Source organism: Quercus lobata, chromosome 11 (genome assembly GCF_001633185.2).
Source record: "Quercus lobata isolate SW786 chromosome 11, ValleyOak3.0 Primary Assembly, whole genome shotgun sequence".
Classification (NCBI taxonomy): domain Eukaryota; kingdom Viridiplantae; phylum Streptophyta; class Magnoliopsida; order Fagales; family Fagaceae; genus Quercus; species Quercus lobata.
In genome coordinates, this window is record NC_044914.1 from 51045500 (window position 1) to 51063728 (window position 18229).

The following is an 18229-nucleotide window of genomic DNA, read 5'->3' on the forward strand; positions in this document are numbered from 1 at the left end:
AGTCCTATACTGGCTAATTTATAGGATTTAACTATACCAATCACTGCCATCACATACTCAAAGATATAGCCAGTTATCATCTAAGAAACCAGTAATACTCCTATCAATGTGTGGAACTCAATAAAGAAAATCAACTTTGGTTAAAACATTTTCAAATGTCCTCCAAGCTACCCATCATTATGCAGACGTTCCTCTCAAATATAGCAAAGAGTTTCAAACCCAGATACCATACCATTAAATGCAAACAGCAATATACCAATCACTTATTTTGAAATCATGATCATTGTCCAATTCACAATTTTACACTATGAAGGATAAATCAGTAACCAGATGTAAAATTCAGTGTCACTGCAATCAACCAGTCAATATAAATTCAATACGGTAAAAGAGAAGCCAAGCAGATTTTAAACAATGAACCTAATACATGCCTGACAGGTAGCTTTGCCAAGATGTTGAGGACAATGTCTTGTGGGAGATGGTGGGGAGGTTGTCTTGTTTGGGACATGTTTAGAGGAGAGAGTAAAGACTAAAGATTGAGTATAGTAGTTTGTTGTTGTTGTTTAGTTTAGGAGGGCACAGGTCCTACATTTGAAGGGTGTAGATTACTAGATTGTCTGGTGAGCACTTCAACTTATTGGACCTCTGGCTCTGAGTACAACTCTTCACAGCAGGTGAAAAGAAAAATAAAATAAAATAAAAAGAAGCAAAAATACCATTTTGGATTTGGTCACTATATTTCAAGTTGTAATCAATTTGATCAATATATTTTAGTAGTAATGAAATTAGTTCAGTTATTTTTAACTTGCAGTTTATTTATTAGTCCATGTTGTTTTTAACTTCTTGTCATTTTAGGTCTAAATATGTTGTTTGGATCTAAATACGTGGTTTTGTAAATTTTTAAGTTGAAATTTGTGTATCGAGTTAGGAATTAGTAAATTTGATTGTGTTTTGTTGCCAAATATGCACAAGAAAAGCTATGATTTGATAATAATAGAGACTAAATTGATTGCAACTCGAAAGTGATTTTGGTCAATATATTTTGGTAGCAATGAAATTGGTACAATTATTTTTAACTTGTAATCTATTTATTAGTTCATGTTATTTTTAATTTACAGTCATTTTGATCTAAATATGTGGTTTTTTAAAATTTTTGAGTTGATATTTGTGTATCGAGTTAGAGATTAGTAAATTTAATTGTGTTTTGTTGCCAAGTAAGCACAAAAAAAAAAAAAGAAAAAGAAAAAAGAAAAAAGAAAACATTGATTTGATAATAGTAAAAGACAAAATTGATTACAACTTGAAAGTGATATTTTTCAAGTTACAGTCAATTTGATCAATATATATATTTTTTTGATAAAGAATTTAATCAATATATTTTGGTAGCAATGAAATTGGCATAGCTATTTTTTAACTTGCCCTCTATTTATTAGCCCATGTTATTTTCATTTTGAAGTTATTTTGAGTCTAAATATGTAGTTTTTTTTAAAAAAAAAAAAAATCTAAAGTTGATATTTGTGTATCAAGTTAGAGATTAGTAAATTTGATTGTGTTTTGCTTTCAAGAAAGCACAAGAACGAACAAAATGAAATTAACTACTATCAAAATATAAAAACAAAAAATGGAGAATATCTCAAGATATAGACACCAAAATTTGTATTAGCAAAAAAGAAAAAAAAGAAAAAAGGGTTAAAAACTCTCCCATTTATCTATCTATTGTGACAGAATCACAGAACTACAGAGGACAGAGCCAATAACAGCACAACTCTCTCTCTCTCTCTCTCTCTCTCTCACAAAGCCATGATCGTCTGCGTCGCCGTCGTCGGCCACCAGGTACACCCTTCTCCTCCACTAATCTCTCATTTTCCGTACACCCCCCAAAATGAGCAAAACAAAATCTCATATTTCCTTAATTTCGACAGAACAATCCTCTGTACATACAAAGCTTCACGGAAGCCGATGATGCTCTCAAGCTCCACCACATCGTACACTGTTCCCTCGACGTCGTCGACGAACGAGGTAAACCCATTACCCACAACCCGGTTTCACTTTTCGGATCGGATCCGGGTGGTCTTTTTTTTTCAATTGTATAGTCGCTTAAATTGACCATTTTTTTTTATTATTGTTTTTATTTTCAGTGAACAATCCGAAAAAATCTGGATCAACTCTCAATGAGACATTTCTGGGTCTTCTTTATCCTACTGAAAATTACAAAGTGTGAGTGTTTTTTTTTTTTTTTGAAGTATGAAAATTTTGTGAATGATTTTTTTTTTTTTTTTTTTTTTAATGTACAATGATGTTGTTTTTGAAGGTATGGGTATCTGACTAATACTAAGGTGAAGTTTATATTGGTGACAACGGATCTAGATGTCAGAGACGCCGATGTTCGAAATGTGAGTATGTGTGTATTATGGAATTGGTTTTATTGAGCAATGTTATGGGTACCAATATTTAATCTTTTTCACAAATCACTACTTTGTTAAAGTTATAATTGGAGCAGCATCACTTGCACGACTTTTATTCTGTACTAATCAGGCAATTAGTGTCACATTAGCAGCTATGAAAAAAATTAGATGTTTGTGTGGGTTCCAATTAGCTCAACTGTTAGAGTCCCTTGTTGTTGGATTCGAATATCACCTACACCAAAAGGAAACCAATTGGGGTTTTGGCCTTATGATAAAAATGTAATTAATTATGATAGAGTGGACACTATAAAGATTAGATATTTGGTTTTGATTTTGAAATCTTGTGCTGCAATGTGAGTGATGGGAGAATAATATGATCGAGTAATATATAAACATTTTATGGATTCTGAAAAAGAGAAGGGAAAATGCTTTGGTTTATTTTGTATAGGAAGAATTGGAAGTAACATAACTAACAATAGCTGGAACTTTGGTGAAGTTTAGACCTTTACAAGTACAGGAAGGTTGGTTTGATATTTAGTGTGTGGTATGAGATGAAAAGAGGGGATTGTGTTTTTTCTTCTTAGAGGCAATAAAGATTTGTTTGGTTCTCATCCTTTTTCAAGTTTTAGTCTAGTGCCTTGAAAAGGAATGAGGTGATATCTTTGGAAAAGAGAGATATTTGGGTCTTCGATACATTTTTGATAAGTTGTAGGTTGGTCCAATTCCTTGAGGGTGCTTTCCTGGAAATCTTTGTAGGTAGCCTGTGTTGCCAATTTGAACCGACTAGGTAATTTGAAATTAGATAATGCACTAGAGGGCTTTGACATTTTACTGCCTCAATCAAGATAAATTTTATTCTGACCTTTGGTTGTGTTAGGTACAAAATTAGTTAAATTTGGATTGGTTGTAGTGGACGGACACAACTTTTTATCTGGCTAAGCTCTTGTCTAGAGAATTCAATTTATTGTAGAAAACTGGTTCTTAAGCAAGACTTTTGAGTATCTCTTGGTGAGAAATGAACATGTTCTCTTCATGTGGCCTAGGTTGGTAATTCATAAATTTTCATTTCAAATTTTCTTGTCATTGTTGGTTCACTTTGAAAGTTGTTAGCTGAAAATAATTTTATGTTATTGTAAGTTGGTACTTGCTAGGTGATGAACAAACAAAATCTTGTACAATAGTACGTATATTATGTTTATATAAGTTGCTTGATATGTCTATTTATAGATCGTAGGTTTTCTGGCCTCATCAGCCACTTGTTCCATAATGTAGTGGTTGCCACATTTCTTCTTGCTTAAAGTTAATTTTGAATAATATCCTTCCAAGGTTTAAATATTATTTATTATGTTTGCTGCTGCTACTCTTACTGTGGTCTTCAGCCAATAAAATTTTTGCTCAAATGACACTCTATCCCCTTATAAGGGCAAGGTGGAGGGTGGGAAATTATCAATTCAAAACCCACTAGTTGCATGTGTGACCTATCAATTAAAAAGAAAAAAGAAAACTGTAGTCTTTATCTCTGAACATAATTTCAATAACGTCTACTTGTTCCTGATTTGACATTTTTGTGGAATATGCTATACAGTTTTTCAGGAGGTTCCATGCTGCATATGTAGATGCAGTTTCAAATCCATTTCATGTGCCAGGTAAAAAGATAACGTCCAGAACTTTTGCTGAAAGGGTCAGCACCATAGTCAAATCTTTTGGGTCGAGTTCAGCTGGGTGAATAACTGCTGCCACTGTCCAAACTAAACTTTTTTGAATCTTCCTTTTGTGAAGCTGGTTGAATTTTTTTTTTTTTCTTCTTATGCACTCTTGTTTTGCCTAGGATTTGGGTTTTAGTAATCATCCATGTGAATCTTAGAAAAATTTTAGAGATTGTAACATTTATCCTTATATAAAACTTCATTCTGAGTGATACTGGAGATAGAAACAAGTGATCGTATTATTTCTTGTTACCTTGCAGGTAGAAATTATCTTTTTTCAGTTAATACTTGCTCATAGTATTTGGCTTAATTTGCTTTCACAGAAAATAAATGCAGGATTGGAGTTTATTTATGTTGTTTGTGGAAAAGTGAGCCCATCTGGGTTCAGATAATAATGTAAATTCAAGATGGGGAGTCCCCAAAATCTGATTTTAAGTTTCAAAAAAACCAATAGCATTGGCAGTTTATGGTAAAAAACAGTATCTCTACTATTTGATTTGGAAGACTTGAGCTTTCTCATGTTTTGGATGTAGTTCCATTGACATCAACACTGTTCTCCAAAGAATGCCACATCATCAGACACTGAATTTCATAATACTGGGCTGGTATCTTTTGGTATGGACAATTAAAAAGGAGGGGCTGAAATTTCGGTTCTGAGAAATTAATCCTCCTAATTTGCCAAGTAAACCTCGAAAATATGCCATGGAATGAACTAATGCATGCCAATAGACATGAGCCAGAATCTCTATACTCTCTATTATTGGATTACAAACATTTCACAAACTATATTTGATCATATTTAAAGGGATGGTGGTGGAGATGATTCATGTGTGCTACGTAAGGCATAGAGGTTTTGAAGTTCCAGGAAGTAAATTCATTCACAGGACATTCCATTGCATTCCCATGACCTTTGGGCTAATTTATAGGATTTAACTATACCAATCACTGCTATCACAAACTTGAAGATAAAGCCAATTATCACCTAAGAAACCAGTACTTCTATCATTGTATGCAACTGAATAAAGAAATATTAATGGATCAATTTTGATTAACATTTGCAAATGTTCTCCAAGCTACCCATCATTATGCAGGCGTTACTTTCCAACCTAGCAGAGAATTTTAAACCCAAAGATCATACCATGCAATGCAAACGGCAATATACCAATCACCGAATTTGCAAATCATAATTATTGACTTACCCACACTATGAAGGGAAATTTATGTTGAAATTTACCATGTCACTGCAATCGGCAAGTTAAAATATTCATTATATATAGTTTCATTTTTGGTAATTGATACCTCAAATTGCAAATTTTGATAAGTTAAAAAGTATTATGAGGAAACTTTTATTAAATACTCTACTTTAAAAAAAACACACACACAATTTCATATTGCACTTTTTAAAATCATAACTTTTTCAAAAACCACAATTTCAAAAGTTTAACCAAGCTCACTCTAAAAGTGAGAGGAAGAATACATATGTCCGATACTTATACTTATGAGATAATTATTTTCTATTTTCTTTATTATTGTGAAACGCGTGCTTAAAATGAAAAGAAGAACGCATATGTCCGATATTTAAAACCTATGAGATAATTGTTCTTTATTCTCTACTTTTGACAAGCTTTGAACATACATTCCAAACAAATTTAGCTGGGTGGAGATGATTCAGATGCATGAGGTAATTGAACCCTTGTTGAACGGAAAAATACCTTGATACATGTAATACAATACTGAAATACTGAGATACGTGTAATACAATACTTGACTCGCAGGACATTCCTTCGGTTGTATACTTTTATAATGTAAATGCATGTTATGACCGTTGCAGCTCAAGACATAATGCAGCAATCACACAAGCAATAGGAGCAGTGTGAGGTAACAAAGCCAAGCTTATCGGTTTAATTCCTTACCAGTTTAATAATTTCAAGTTCAATCAGATTAATTGGTGAATGGTGATGGGGTTATCTCATTGTGGCCTATTTATGCAAGTATTCGCACAATGAGAATCAAGCAGAATTAAAAAATAAAAGTCTCTCCCATGTTTAGAAGATTAGTCATCTCAAATTCGATTACACAACCCTTCCATCATTCTTAAAAAAATTTAAGAACAAAACAATGCAGCTCTTTAAAGAGGTGGAATAAAGAAAATAGTAATTGAGCAACTTTAATTTAAAAAACTTCAAATGTCCTCCCAGCAAAAAATTAAGGACTATATACCATGAATTACATTACAGCAATATACCAATCACCAATTTGCAAATTACAGGCATTGACCAACCAACCCACACACTAGGAAGGGTAAAGCAAAAATGCTCAATTTCCGCCTTGAGAAAATTTAGAACATTCACTTTGTAACTGCCATCAAGAACAAAATACTAAGAGGAATAGATGAAATTTCAGATTATACTTCAATATGGTGACACATAAGTTGGTCAGATTTTAAACAGTTAACCTAGGAAACTGCCATCATCAACATACCATTCAAAGGAAAAGATGAAACTTCAGATTATAATTCAGCATGGCAAAAGAAAAGTCAGTCAGATTTTAAACAATGAACCTAAGATATAAAATAAATTAAACGAAAGGTCTAATAATGATCTAAAAACCAGTAAATGAAAGCACGTTGCCAGAGAATTCCAAAGAGATGAAAACTTGATGGAAAACATTGCACAAAGCATTAAAGTGCCTTTTGCGTATTACTTTGCAATCAAAACTCATCGTCATCCTCCTCAGCAATGTGCTTTGCAAGCTCTTGCTCCTGCTGTTGTCTCTCCCTCCTCTTTTCAGCACTTTCTTTCTCTTTATGAGAATTTGGTGGAAATCGAAGTGCACGCACTGCCTCATTATGCATATTGAGGCAAAAAGCAATCCTTGAGTTAAATGCGAATTGAGGCTCATTTGTAGAGTAGATATCCCCAGTCTCCTTTGATACCATCCATCCATTTGCATGATCTATTGTGGCATCAATTGCACCATCTCTGATTGCCTTTGATACAATACTCTCAGCATCAGCAACAGGGTTCGCAGAGTCCAGTCTCAGCTTCTTTGCAACATCAACCAGAGAGATACGGGAATAAGATATGCTGATGTTGCGTAGCCCAGTCCTTATGACATTGTGCCGCAGCCTAACAATCAAATTATGGGTCCGATCTGAATTGAAAGTATCTGAAAACTTCTCAGCAACATTCCTGAAGAGCTCCAGATCACCAATTCGTACTGCCTGATAAATACACATTGCCTTTCTCAATATCAGCAGCAAAAGCTCATGAACCTAACTGGAGAGTTGATCCCTGAGAGGCTGTATTTCAGGCCTAACAGAGTTGACTGCCAGGTTTCATGCTAGAAATTATCGAAGTAAATTGACAAGCCAAAAAACTGTAGTCTTTAGCCACATTCTGCATGGCATGTGATCTACATTTATAATATAGCTTACTATCTTGACTAAGAAAACATAAAAGAGTATACTCAACAAATTTTTCTTTTCCCTTTTCTTTTTAAAGTCTTTCTTTTAAAGCTAAGAGAAGACAATCATAAAATTACAATTTCTCTAACCTTGTTCTCTACTGTGCTATCAATGGCTACTAATTAAAAAACCTATGCTTTGGGTTGGTTCAGGATCTGAATTTGATTTTGAATCAGATAAACATTATCATGAAAAATACTATCTGAAATTTGAACTCAAATGTTCCTGTCCCATATTAGTTGTCCATCTTCATAAACCCAACTTTTAAGGGATCATCATTTACTACTTTGTCTATTTCACACAAAGCACAAATTTTCCATAATTATCCTTAAAAACTCTTTGAACTTTTCAAAAGGCACAGCCTTAGGTAAATTTGGAAAGTTATATCATTTCCTCATTTTAGAATGTGGACATCTTTTGTGGAACATCTCCTTATAAAAAATGGACTAGCTGGAGGAGAATTATTTTTAAGATTTAATTATAGCCAGTAATCAGATTCAATACAGACTAAGGTAGACTAGAATCAATTCAATTTCAAATGATTTTACACATTCTAATGACTTTTTATATATTTAAAAATGATAATCTTTACTTATGAAAGTTTAAATTTTTATTTAAAAAATTAGTTTCTATTAGTATATTAATTGGATGTCATTGTATCTGCATTCTGCACTTAGTTCAACCTGCTGACAGCCCTATTCTATATGGAAAAATTAAATGAATAACTGAAGTCGGGGGAACCTAGACTTACATTTGTCAATTCAAAATATGGTCTCAAAGCATTCTCCATGCCTTTCTGCATAAAAACAGTCCTCTCAGGAATTTCTCCTAGCAGTAAACGAACAATGATTGCCCACTTGTTACATTGAACTCGAAAACCAAGTGCTGCAACAGGGGCTTTCCGAGCAGCTTGCAGGAGGGATTCCTTTGCATCTGTATACTCCAACTGAATCGTCCTGATCTTTCCTAGGTAGAAAAGGTAGCGGCAGAACTGCAAGAGGGAACAGTCAGTTTCAGAATGTGCAGCTTGTAAGTGGAACACCTTTTTTTCTTTTCTATTTTTTTAACCCCAGACATATTACAGGTATTTAGTGCAGTTTCCCTGAGTTAAAACATGAGGAAGAACATATAAAACCCTGAGGATGCCCCTTAATCATGTACTGGCTGTGTGTGACGATTAGCCCTCAAGCACATGAATTTCTAAAGTGATAACCCATTTTGCACGGCCCAGCTTATAAGTGAAACATTTTAAAATGGAAGCCACAATCACTGCTCCATCAGTGAGATTCGAAAGAAAGAAACCCTTCCATCCCCCTACTCAAAGAAAGAAAATAAAAAGTTCTTCACTCTCATCTGTAATTTTTCTACAGCAATCAGATCTTGTCCATCTATGTTTTGTTTGACATGAACCAAATTTTCACTAAAAATATTTTCCAATTTCCCTAAAACGTTACAAATCATATTTAAATTTGATGCAAGCATAGTTTACAATATATATAGTAAAGACTAGTGATGGGATTGCTAGGGAGCAAGCATGGAAAAGAGAACAAAAGATTGACAAGAATGCCATTAAAAGATGTCTTCGATAAGCTATGTCATGTTTATTATCTCTAGCTTAATTGTTCAACCTTTTCAAATAATTACAACCATCACTGGACTGAACCCTAAAAACTTAATATTGTAGTTCCAGATATGCAACTGGTCTTCCCACAGAAATCTCAACCATATCCTTCATGCCAGTGATCCCAAAGTGAAATAGGCATATAGCTTTATAGTTAAAACAATTAAGAGTTACCTGCTGATTTGAATGGGCTTCAAATCGAGGTGCCTTTGACCTAAGTTTCTCTGCCTGATCGTATAAGTTGTAATGAAGGTAGTTGCGAAGTAGTAGGTTAAGAAGTGTTTCCTGCATCACACCAATATCTGCATATAAGACATTTGTCATATGGACACAAACCCTATCCCTATCAATTACAAATTTACCTGACCCAACTCATCACGGCGCAGGGTTGCAATTCGGTGCAGGGAAAGGAGGTTGCTGTTAATGCACGAATGTCCAAGTTAGTCACAAAATCAATCAGTGTAAGTGAGAGACAAGATCATTCAATCTAATACATCTCTGGCTCAATGGTAGAGAGAATTAATTCCTGAGAATCAGCTAGTTGTGACAAAAGAAAACTCACCCTCTAATTTCAGCAAGATCCCCAGTGAGTTCATAGCTAAGAGAATAATAAAAATAGAGCCTGGATGCTAAAACATCAACAGTTCTCCTATTCAGGTTCTTCAATCGGGCAATGCTTGCCGAGGCACAAGCTTTAGCCTGAGAGACATCAATGTGATGTTAAAATCATAATGACTCAAGCTGGGGAAAAAGGTTAAAAAAGAAAGGACCTTAGTTATGTTACCTCATTGTATCTCTTCTGATCAATCAGAAATATTAGCACAAGCAAATAGCAGTAAATCTCTAGCTCTGGCAAGGAGTGCTTTGCAACAATTTGAGTCCCAGATGTTGCAGTGTCAACATCCATGTCATGTTCATCCTCCTGTAAAAAATCTTTAACAGTTTTAGTGCTTAAAGCATGAAGAACATTCAATATATAAATTCTGAATACAATGAAATAATACAAAACATATTTCATTAGATTTTGGTCCCCTCTGTAGTACGTAGGGAGACAATTCTCAACTCAGTATTCCTGTAACTTAGGATGCTCAACAATATTAAATACAGTGGTCTGTAATACTAAAGTCATTATATTTCTTTAATTTTAAATTATTTTATAATTTATTAAGTAAATGATGTTTTTGTCTCCTTTGTTTTTACACAATAATGAAACTATAAGTAAAAGATAATGTGGTAATAGTCACATCTTAAACGTTTTTATTATATAAAATAGTCTCATCTTATACATAAAGGATTAATTATACAGAAATAATCAACTAAGCACCTATTAAAAAAATAATAAATTAAATAGAAGAAAAAAAAAATCACCTCAATAATAAAGAATAACTTAGTATCCAAATTAAAAGTAGTCATGTATAAACCTATAAACCCAAATCTGAAAGTGATTTAAACTCCTAGACAAAATCTAAAATAAAACATACGTCTGAATAGTTGTAATAGTCTCAACTTACACAAATTCAGATTGCAAGTTAAAACCTGCCAACCTTGGAATTCAATTTCCATCAACCTCCTTTATATGAACTTCATTCAAATTACCAGTCATCTACTTGAGAACCATGCTCAAGGGCTGAAAAATTGGGCATCATTGTATTTGGCACACACACCGGCACCAATTGATTGGTGGAGTGTAGCAACACCTAGAGTAACTATGGGTGTAAAACTGTTAATGGGTCAGTAAAAATTGGACTCCTAGGACTAGCAAAAGTGCACATTCCAACTAGATGCACTGCCATATTGAGTTCAATCAATAAGGTTCATCATCACTTGTATCATAATCACTTGTTCTAATGAGTCAGCATAAAAGGGATACATGTGAGGAAATTCTGGTTGTATGAGGATTGAAAGCAATGCTAGACTTGAAAGTCATCATTGAGATAATTTGTTTGCCGTTAAACAAGAACAATGTGTATCTAGAACAGTTCTGGCATGAAGGAATGCTACATTTGAACAAGCCCAAATCTAATGCTCAAGCTCAACTTATTTATAAACAAACAAACGCTTTTTACCTAGCTATGCCGAGCTATGTATGAATGGCTTGGTCTATTAACAGCCCTATTTTCAATTCCTAATATTTGAATATCAGAATATGCCATGTGTTTCATTGTGCCAATAGGCAATTCCTTTATACTCACTTATTCACTCTAGAAAAAAATACCATTCCATAAATGAACACAATTTAGAGAGAACATGAATTACAAAAGGACCCAAACTCACAATGCCCCCAAAATTACCTTAGGAAGATACGAGAACAACCGGCCGTGCAACTCAGATCCTGGGGTGAGTGCGAAATTGAGGAATGAGGCAAGCACAGTTGCATTCAGCTTCCGCCTCAACGCCATGGTAAGCCGGACTACACGCATAATTCGTCGAACCTCTCGAGCATATGCGCCGGTCTCAATGAGAGACGCAATCTCCTTCAAATCTGAACACACACATATATACATAAACACCAAATCTCAAACATGTATGCTAAATAAAGTTGCAATTTTTTTTAATAATAAATATAAAAGAGACTCAATAAAAACTAAACTTCTATAGGTTGCAGTGCAAGTCCCGGCTAAGTTCATTGTCTCAGAAACACCAATTTCACAAAATCACAGCAAAATCTAAACTTTAACACGCAATTCCCAGTATATGAGCAATGCAATCAAAACCCAGATCACCAATTTCAGAAATCAGACTGCACAATGGTCTTTCCTTGGGTACATTGTAGCTAAGCTCATTGTCTCAGAAAATCACCAATTCACAAATCCACAGCTAAAGTCTAAACTTTAACACGCAATCACCAATATTTGAGCAAAACAAACAAAACCCAGATCGCCAATTTTACAAATTCAACATCATTCATCAAAATTCAGACTATAATGTAAAAACCCAATACAAAAAAAAAAAGAAAAAAGGAATATATATAGCTGTATATAGAGATTGATCCTACGCTGGAGGGTTGAGGGAGGAGAGGAGGAAGCTGAATTGGAGGGAGCTGGGAGCTCCTTCATCTCTACATCTTGGGTCATGTTGAAGAAGCTGTACCAAAAATTTTAAAATTAAAAAAAAAAATTTGTTACTAATTTTTTTTTGTTGAAAATTTTGAAATATGAAAGAGAAAAAGATAGTGGATTGGAATGGGATTTTGATAAAAAAAATCGACCTTGAAGGTGTTGGGGAAGTTGCTTTGAGCTAGGGTAACTTGTTTCTCTGCAAGTTTAACACACACACACACACACACACACAGAAGGAGAAAAGTTAAACGACAGCGCTTTTAAAAGACGACTTAAAGTTATAAAAGTTCATCTCCTCAAAAAAAAAAAAAAAAAAAAAAGTTATAAAAGTTCGTGGGGCTGTAGGAGTAATTTGTTGGGCCTTTTATTTCTCAAAAAAAAAAACATTTGTTGGGCCTTTTTATGGGCCGATATTGGGCCTTGAGAAAAGGGTAGGATGGGCCAACTCTTAGCCCAATTAAAAGCTATACAAGTAAACGACATGTAGTTTTGTAGCTAGGGTGCACACGATGAAGGTAATACACTATTTGGTTTTTCTTGGATTGATGTGTTGATTTGGGTTCTAAATTTTTCTTTTAAAAAAAACTTGGTTTGGGTCTGTTTGAATTGAAAAAAAAATTTCAATCTGAATAATTAGGCCAAACTCTTGCTATTACAGGTTTTTGAAAAATATATGTATTTGAATTCTTTAGTTTGATTTTTTTTTTTTTTTTTTTTGATACCATTTATATTAATTTTTGTATTTTGAGACTTGTTTGATTAAGTCAGAATATTTAGCTTACTTGTGGGAATTGTGATAATTTATTGAATAATGGATTAAATTGCTTGAATGAAAGCCCAAACATCACAAAAAGGGCATAACTCAATGACCCAACCCAAACTCAATTCAATTTCTAGAGGCCGAGTTGGGCTGATTTTAACACAAAAGCAAAAGCTAATTAAGAAGTTAATTTATTACGTGGTTAATGTAACACTAATCATATATTGCTTTTTTTTTTTTTTTTTTTCTAAAATTGAAAATAATTTTAATATTTTCTCATATAAATATAAATATACATAGCTTAACTAATACGGTCTTTTTTGGTATTAACCAAGGAGCATCATAGCATATGAACCAAGGCTTGACAAAATATTTAAATATGGCTAATGGTAAGTAATGTGCCACCAAACATCCTTTCATTACAAATACTAATTTTTGAAAGGTCCTTTCACTACAATTATTGAAACAATTTTATTGTGATTACATCCTCAAATAAAACTATACTATGCTAAATTTGATTATAGCGCTCCAGAAAAGTTGAGCCTCCCACAATCAAAATCTGCCCTCTTCAACAGCAACCCGCGCAGATATGAAGCCAAAAACTTCTCTCTCAAGAAGCTCATAATCTTCCCTTCACTTTGTTGTACAAAACCAGCAAAATAAGATGTTGTGATGAGTTCAAATGCTCTCATTCTTCTCTCTCTGGCATACTTGTTCAACCCCATTTCAATCCTCTCATGTTGCTCCTTGTCTTCTTCACCTTTTTCTTTAGCCTCTTCACTTGGTTCTTTCAATAAGGCTTCGGCCACACATCTAGCTAATACAACACCATCTTCTAAAGCTGCACCCCCACCTTGGCCAATGTCTGGTGTCATGGGGTGGAATGCATCACCAGCTACACAAACATTGCTTTTGTTGATATTTCCCCACAATAACTCCCATGGACGTCTATATGCTAGCCTATATGACATAAATCCATCTGGTTCAGTGCTTTCAATGATTGCCCTCAATTGGGCAGGTAGCTTTTCAACTTTGCTTAACACAAATTGCTTCATAATAGCTGGATTGTCTTGTAACTCTTTGTCTACGTGAAAATGAACCAGAATAAGTAAGAATGGGGTACAAGTCAGCTAGTCAATAATAAAGAAACAATTATATTACCCAACCAAAATCTAATCTTGCCAAAACAATTCCATTGTTAGGGTAAATTATACTTTTAGTCCCTAAAATTTGGGGGTAAGTTTGATTTTGGTCTTTAAAACTTAAAAAGTTTCAATTTGATCCCTGAAGGTTTAATATTTAATAAGGGAACAATTTGGTTCCTTCAACTATGGAGTTTGTTCGATTTTGATTAAATATGAGGTTAGTTTGATTTTGGTCTCTTAAATATGGGACTGGTTCAATTTTGATCCCTTACACGTGATTGATGCAGTTTGGTACCTCGAAAATGGGAAGGCTCAACATTCCATTAGTCCCTTGAACCTAAACTAAATAAATAAATAAAAATGAAGAAGAGAGAGTAACCAAATTGTTCTACTTTTGAAATTTCATGAACCAAATTCTAATGTTTTACATATGTTACCAAAATCAAACTTACACCATATTTTTCACTATTATAGAATATTATTTGATAAGAAATTTAGTGGAACCATCTATCAAAGGTATTAACTTTTTACACAAAGCAGCCTCTAGACATGCCTGTTACAACTTACAAGAAATAAATTCAACAACCCAAATTGAAATGGAGGCATACCTTGAGAGGAGGGAACCCAAGTGTAATACCAGTATAAGGTCTTGTCATCACAAGGGCGGCAACCAAACCTGACACCACTCTCAAAGAACTGTATAGATTTGGTACCATATCCATGACTGTCTTTAGACTCTGTAAAGCCCACAATGGCATATCTTCCTGTAAAAGTAGGCTTCTTAAAGCCCAACCACTTTGCCACCACTGAGTTCACTCCATCACAACCAATCAGAACCTTTCATCCACAAATTGGAATAAAGAATTTTGACCTGTCAGACTCAAGAATTGTCTAATACTAATACGTTTACAGTCACAAATTTTTCATATTTTTTTACACAATTGCTTAGTTGTCAGGTTGTAATTGGTAAACATTAAATGGCTGTCAGGTGGGGACTTATAGAACAATAACTTGTCAACTCAACGTTTATGAAAAATATTGTGTTTTTAAAATTAGCACTAAGTATGTATAGGACGGGGGAATTTTCATTTTTCCAATAAATATACACACCTTGGTTTTGAGGATGGTTCCATCAGAAAGATGCACCAGCTTAAAGAAGCCTGATTCCTCAATGCAGACCACCTTGGAGGATAACCTAATGGTGCCAGTTGGGAGTTCTTTTGCAAGGGCTTCCAACAACTTCTTCCTTTTTACACAACGAACTTCATGGTTTCCTCTTTGACATCACAACCCAAAGTTACTAGAATACTCTCATCATAAAGCATGAACAAGAAAGTCATGAAAAGAGATATTCTCTCATTCAATGATTCATGTAATCTGGCAAGCTAGCATAAGAAGAAACAGTTAAGGGCTGACACTATTAAATTTTAATGACTTACTTTGCGTGAAATGATGTCTCTGAAGTAGCAAGTCCTGAAATTGAGGATAAAACTAGTGCCCTGCACATTGAAATCTATTAAAGTCAAATGCATACTAAAAGATATGAACTACCCGTTTGGATTCAAATGATTCTGGCATTTGCCTTTTTTGTTCTGCGTTTTTCTCTTTTTTTTTTTTGTTCAGCCCGCAATGGTTGACAGGTCAACTGTGAACAGTACACCCGTGCACTATTTATAGGTCTCACAAATTACACTTTTCAACAACTTTTTCATTAAAAATGGGTCCCACAGCATTATTTACATATTTAAAAATTATTTCGCTACAGTGTTTTCAGTTTTAGCAAAAATAAACTCAATCCAAACGGATCCGAAGTGTTAAATGTTAGATATACACGTATGAGTGAAATTGCATATTGAATTGTAATGAGAAGAGAGACGGATTAATATAATATAGTTGGATCCAAACTCGTAAACTTAAGTTTTTTTTTAGTTTAAGTGGTGTCCCTAACTCCCTATAGCCTAGATTAAATTGTTTAATATCATTATTTTGTAATTGCATTTACGTACACAATTAATCTAGCCACACAAAACTTCAAGCATTATTCTGCAACTACATTTATGTACACAATAATTCTAGTGACATAAATCTTTTTCACAATTATTGACTTAACTTAGTACACAATAAGTCATGAGTCTTATAATTCAATTAGTTGACATCTTTTGATATATCTAAAAGAGACATTCATAGTTCAAACTTCCTCTCCCCCATTGTAACTAAAAAATTATAATAATTCTTCTCAAAAAAAAATTATAATAAAAAAAAAAAAAACCTTAGTACATAATAAAAGTTGTGTCAATAATGAACCCATATAAAAGTAATGTTGATCCAATCAAAATTCAAGTCTTACTACCTTAACAAGTTGTGAAATTTTGTATCCCTAAAATTAATCCTTGAAGCCATGAGCCTTGTACTTAACTGATTCTTCATAATATTTCTATCAGTGAAGTCCAGGTACAAATCCCTCCCCCAACTATATATATTTGGCAAATGTTAACAAGGATTGTGCAGTGCTAATTAAGGTTGAACTAATGTGGTCTCACTTAATAAAAAAATTTGGATAAATAGAAGAAAAATACATAAAGCCTGCCCCATGCTCTTAATGCCGGTTAACACAACCCTCTCTGTCTCTCTCTCTCTCTCTCTCTCTATATATATATATATATATATATTCCCTAATCTTAGGTAGACAAATAGACACTTGTGTCTTAGACCTTCAATCTAACATAGTGGGCAAAGATTAGGGAGTTACCCTTGAATCTGGAAATGTTGTTGGCGGAGTGAGTCACCAACGCCAACAGCATCTAAAGCCCTCCAAGCATTAGTCCAAAGTGTCAAGGCAAATCCTGTGCTTCTCAAACTATCCCATGATTCCAAGACTATGCTCTCAACTCCCAACCTGCACATATATGTTAACTGAACCTTCAAATTCTACAATCGTAAAATGGAAATCGCTAAATCTTCTACCAATATAACCATAAGAAGCTTACAAACTAACGTAACAATAAAAATATGATTAGTGTCAGTGACTCGCTACAACAATATAAGAAACATGTCTAAAAATAATACATATGTACTAATACTTATGCAGTAAAATTACTTGCCACAGAAACTATAAAAAGGGAGAGTTCTGGTTGCTTGAGGAGTACCTGTAAAGTCCCAAGGATGTTGTGAGGCCTGCTATTCCAGCTCCCACAATCACAACATCTACAGCTATATCCATGCTGCTTTTATGCTCTGTTCTTAAAGAAAAGATTCGAAGAAAAGTTGTTAACAGCACCCAATATTGTAAGAGAACTTAGAGAACTGAGATGGGATAAAATCCAAGGACAATCCCATTGATGACAATTATCAAGTGGTGCACGTTTCCTAAACACTGATTTCTCTTACGTATAGGCTTGAATGGCTGACTGTTTAAATAGTTGAAAGCTAGTGTTAGGCAGGTCTGACCCTAGGCCAAACATACAATGGAACCAAATATGAGTGCAGTAGGTTTTTTTTTTTTTTTAAAAAAAAAAAGTGAGTTGGGTGTACATATTTTTGAGTGTTGCACACTCAAGAAGGCTCAAAAAATTAGAATTATGCTTGCCTAGTACAATTTTTACAATATAAGTCTTATAAATTGATATGTTTCTAATTACATTCATTGCTACATTAATATGGGAGCTTTATAGGGTAAAGTTCGACCTCATTGTCACTAAGGGTGAGTTTGGTTCAGTTTTTTGAAAAAGTGCATAATGAAAAAGTGGAGTTTTTGTAAAAGTACATAATGAAAAAGTGGAGTTTCAAAAAGCTGAGTTTTTGGTAAAAGTTGTTAAAAAGTGCATAATGAAAAAGCTGAGTGTTTGGTAAAAACTGTTAAAAGTGGCTTTTTGAGGGGTAAATGACCAAAAAGGACAATGTATATATAAGGGAATTTATTTCATACTTTTTTTTTTATTTTTTTTTTTTTATGTGAGTTTGTTTCATACTTAAATCAATTATTTCATCATACTTAAATCAATTTTTCTCTTTCTAAAAAAAATATTTTTTTCTCACCAATATTAGCTAATAATAACCTACCACTTAAGATT

General features: G+C 33.8%; 3 protein-coding genes across 3 annotated transcripts; 1 reads left to right on the top strand and 2 right to left on the bottom strand.

The window, feature by feature from the left end:
* Positions 1-1711: 1711 nt before the first annotated feature.
* LOC115967623 (trafficking protein particle complex subunit 2-like protein) lies at positions 1712-4399 on the top strand. Its single transcript, XM_031086765.1, has 5 exons — positions 1712-1830; positions 1920-2016; positions 2136-2214; positions 2309-2390; positions 3988-4399. The coding sequence occupies exons 1-5, from the start codon at positions 1798-1800 to the stop codon at positions 4126-4128; spliced, it is 432 nt and encodes a 143-aa protein (XP_030942625.1). The 5' UTR covers positions 1712-1797; the 3' UTR covers positions 4129-4399.
* A 2192-nt stretch (positions 4400-6591) lies between these two features.
* LOC115968721 (probable 26S proteasome non-ATPase regulatory subunit 3) lies at positions 6592-12499 on the bottom strand. The gene is made up of 9 exons (XM_031088210.1): positions 12404-12499; positions 12191-12279; positions 11487-11677; positions 9980-10117; positions 9758-9894; positions 9558-9612; positions 9370-9480; positions 8326-8565; positions 6592-7331 (listed from the first exon to the last, which is right to left on the bottom strand). The coding sequence occupies exons 2-9, from the start codon at positions 12267-12269 to the stop codon at positions 6819-6821; spliced, it is 1464 nt and encodes a 487-aa protein (XP_030944070.1). The 5' UTR covers positions 12270-12279; positions 12404-12499; the 3' UTR covers positions 6592-6818.
* An 863-nt stretch (positions 12500-13362) lies between these two features.
* On the bottom strand, positions 13363-17602 carry LOC115968477 (monooxygenase 2-like). Its single transcript, XM_031087884.1, has 6 exons — positions 17306-17602; positions 16909-17055; positions 15599-15658; positions 15270-15435; positions 14768-14996; positions 13363-14098 (listed from the first exon to the last, which is right to left on the bottom strand). The coding sequence occupies exons 1-6, from the start codon at positions 17377-17379 to the stop codon at positions 13533-13535; spliced, it is 1242 nt and encodes a 413-aa protein (XP_030943744.1). The 5' UTR covers positions 17380-17602; the 3' UTR covers positions 13363-13532.
* Positions 17603-18229: the final 627 nt, after the last annotated feature.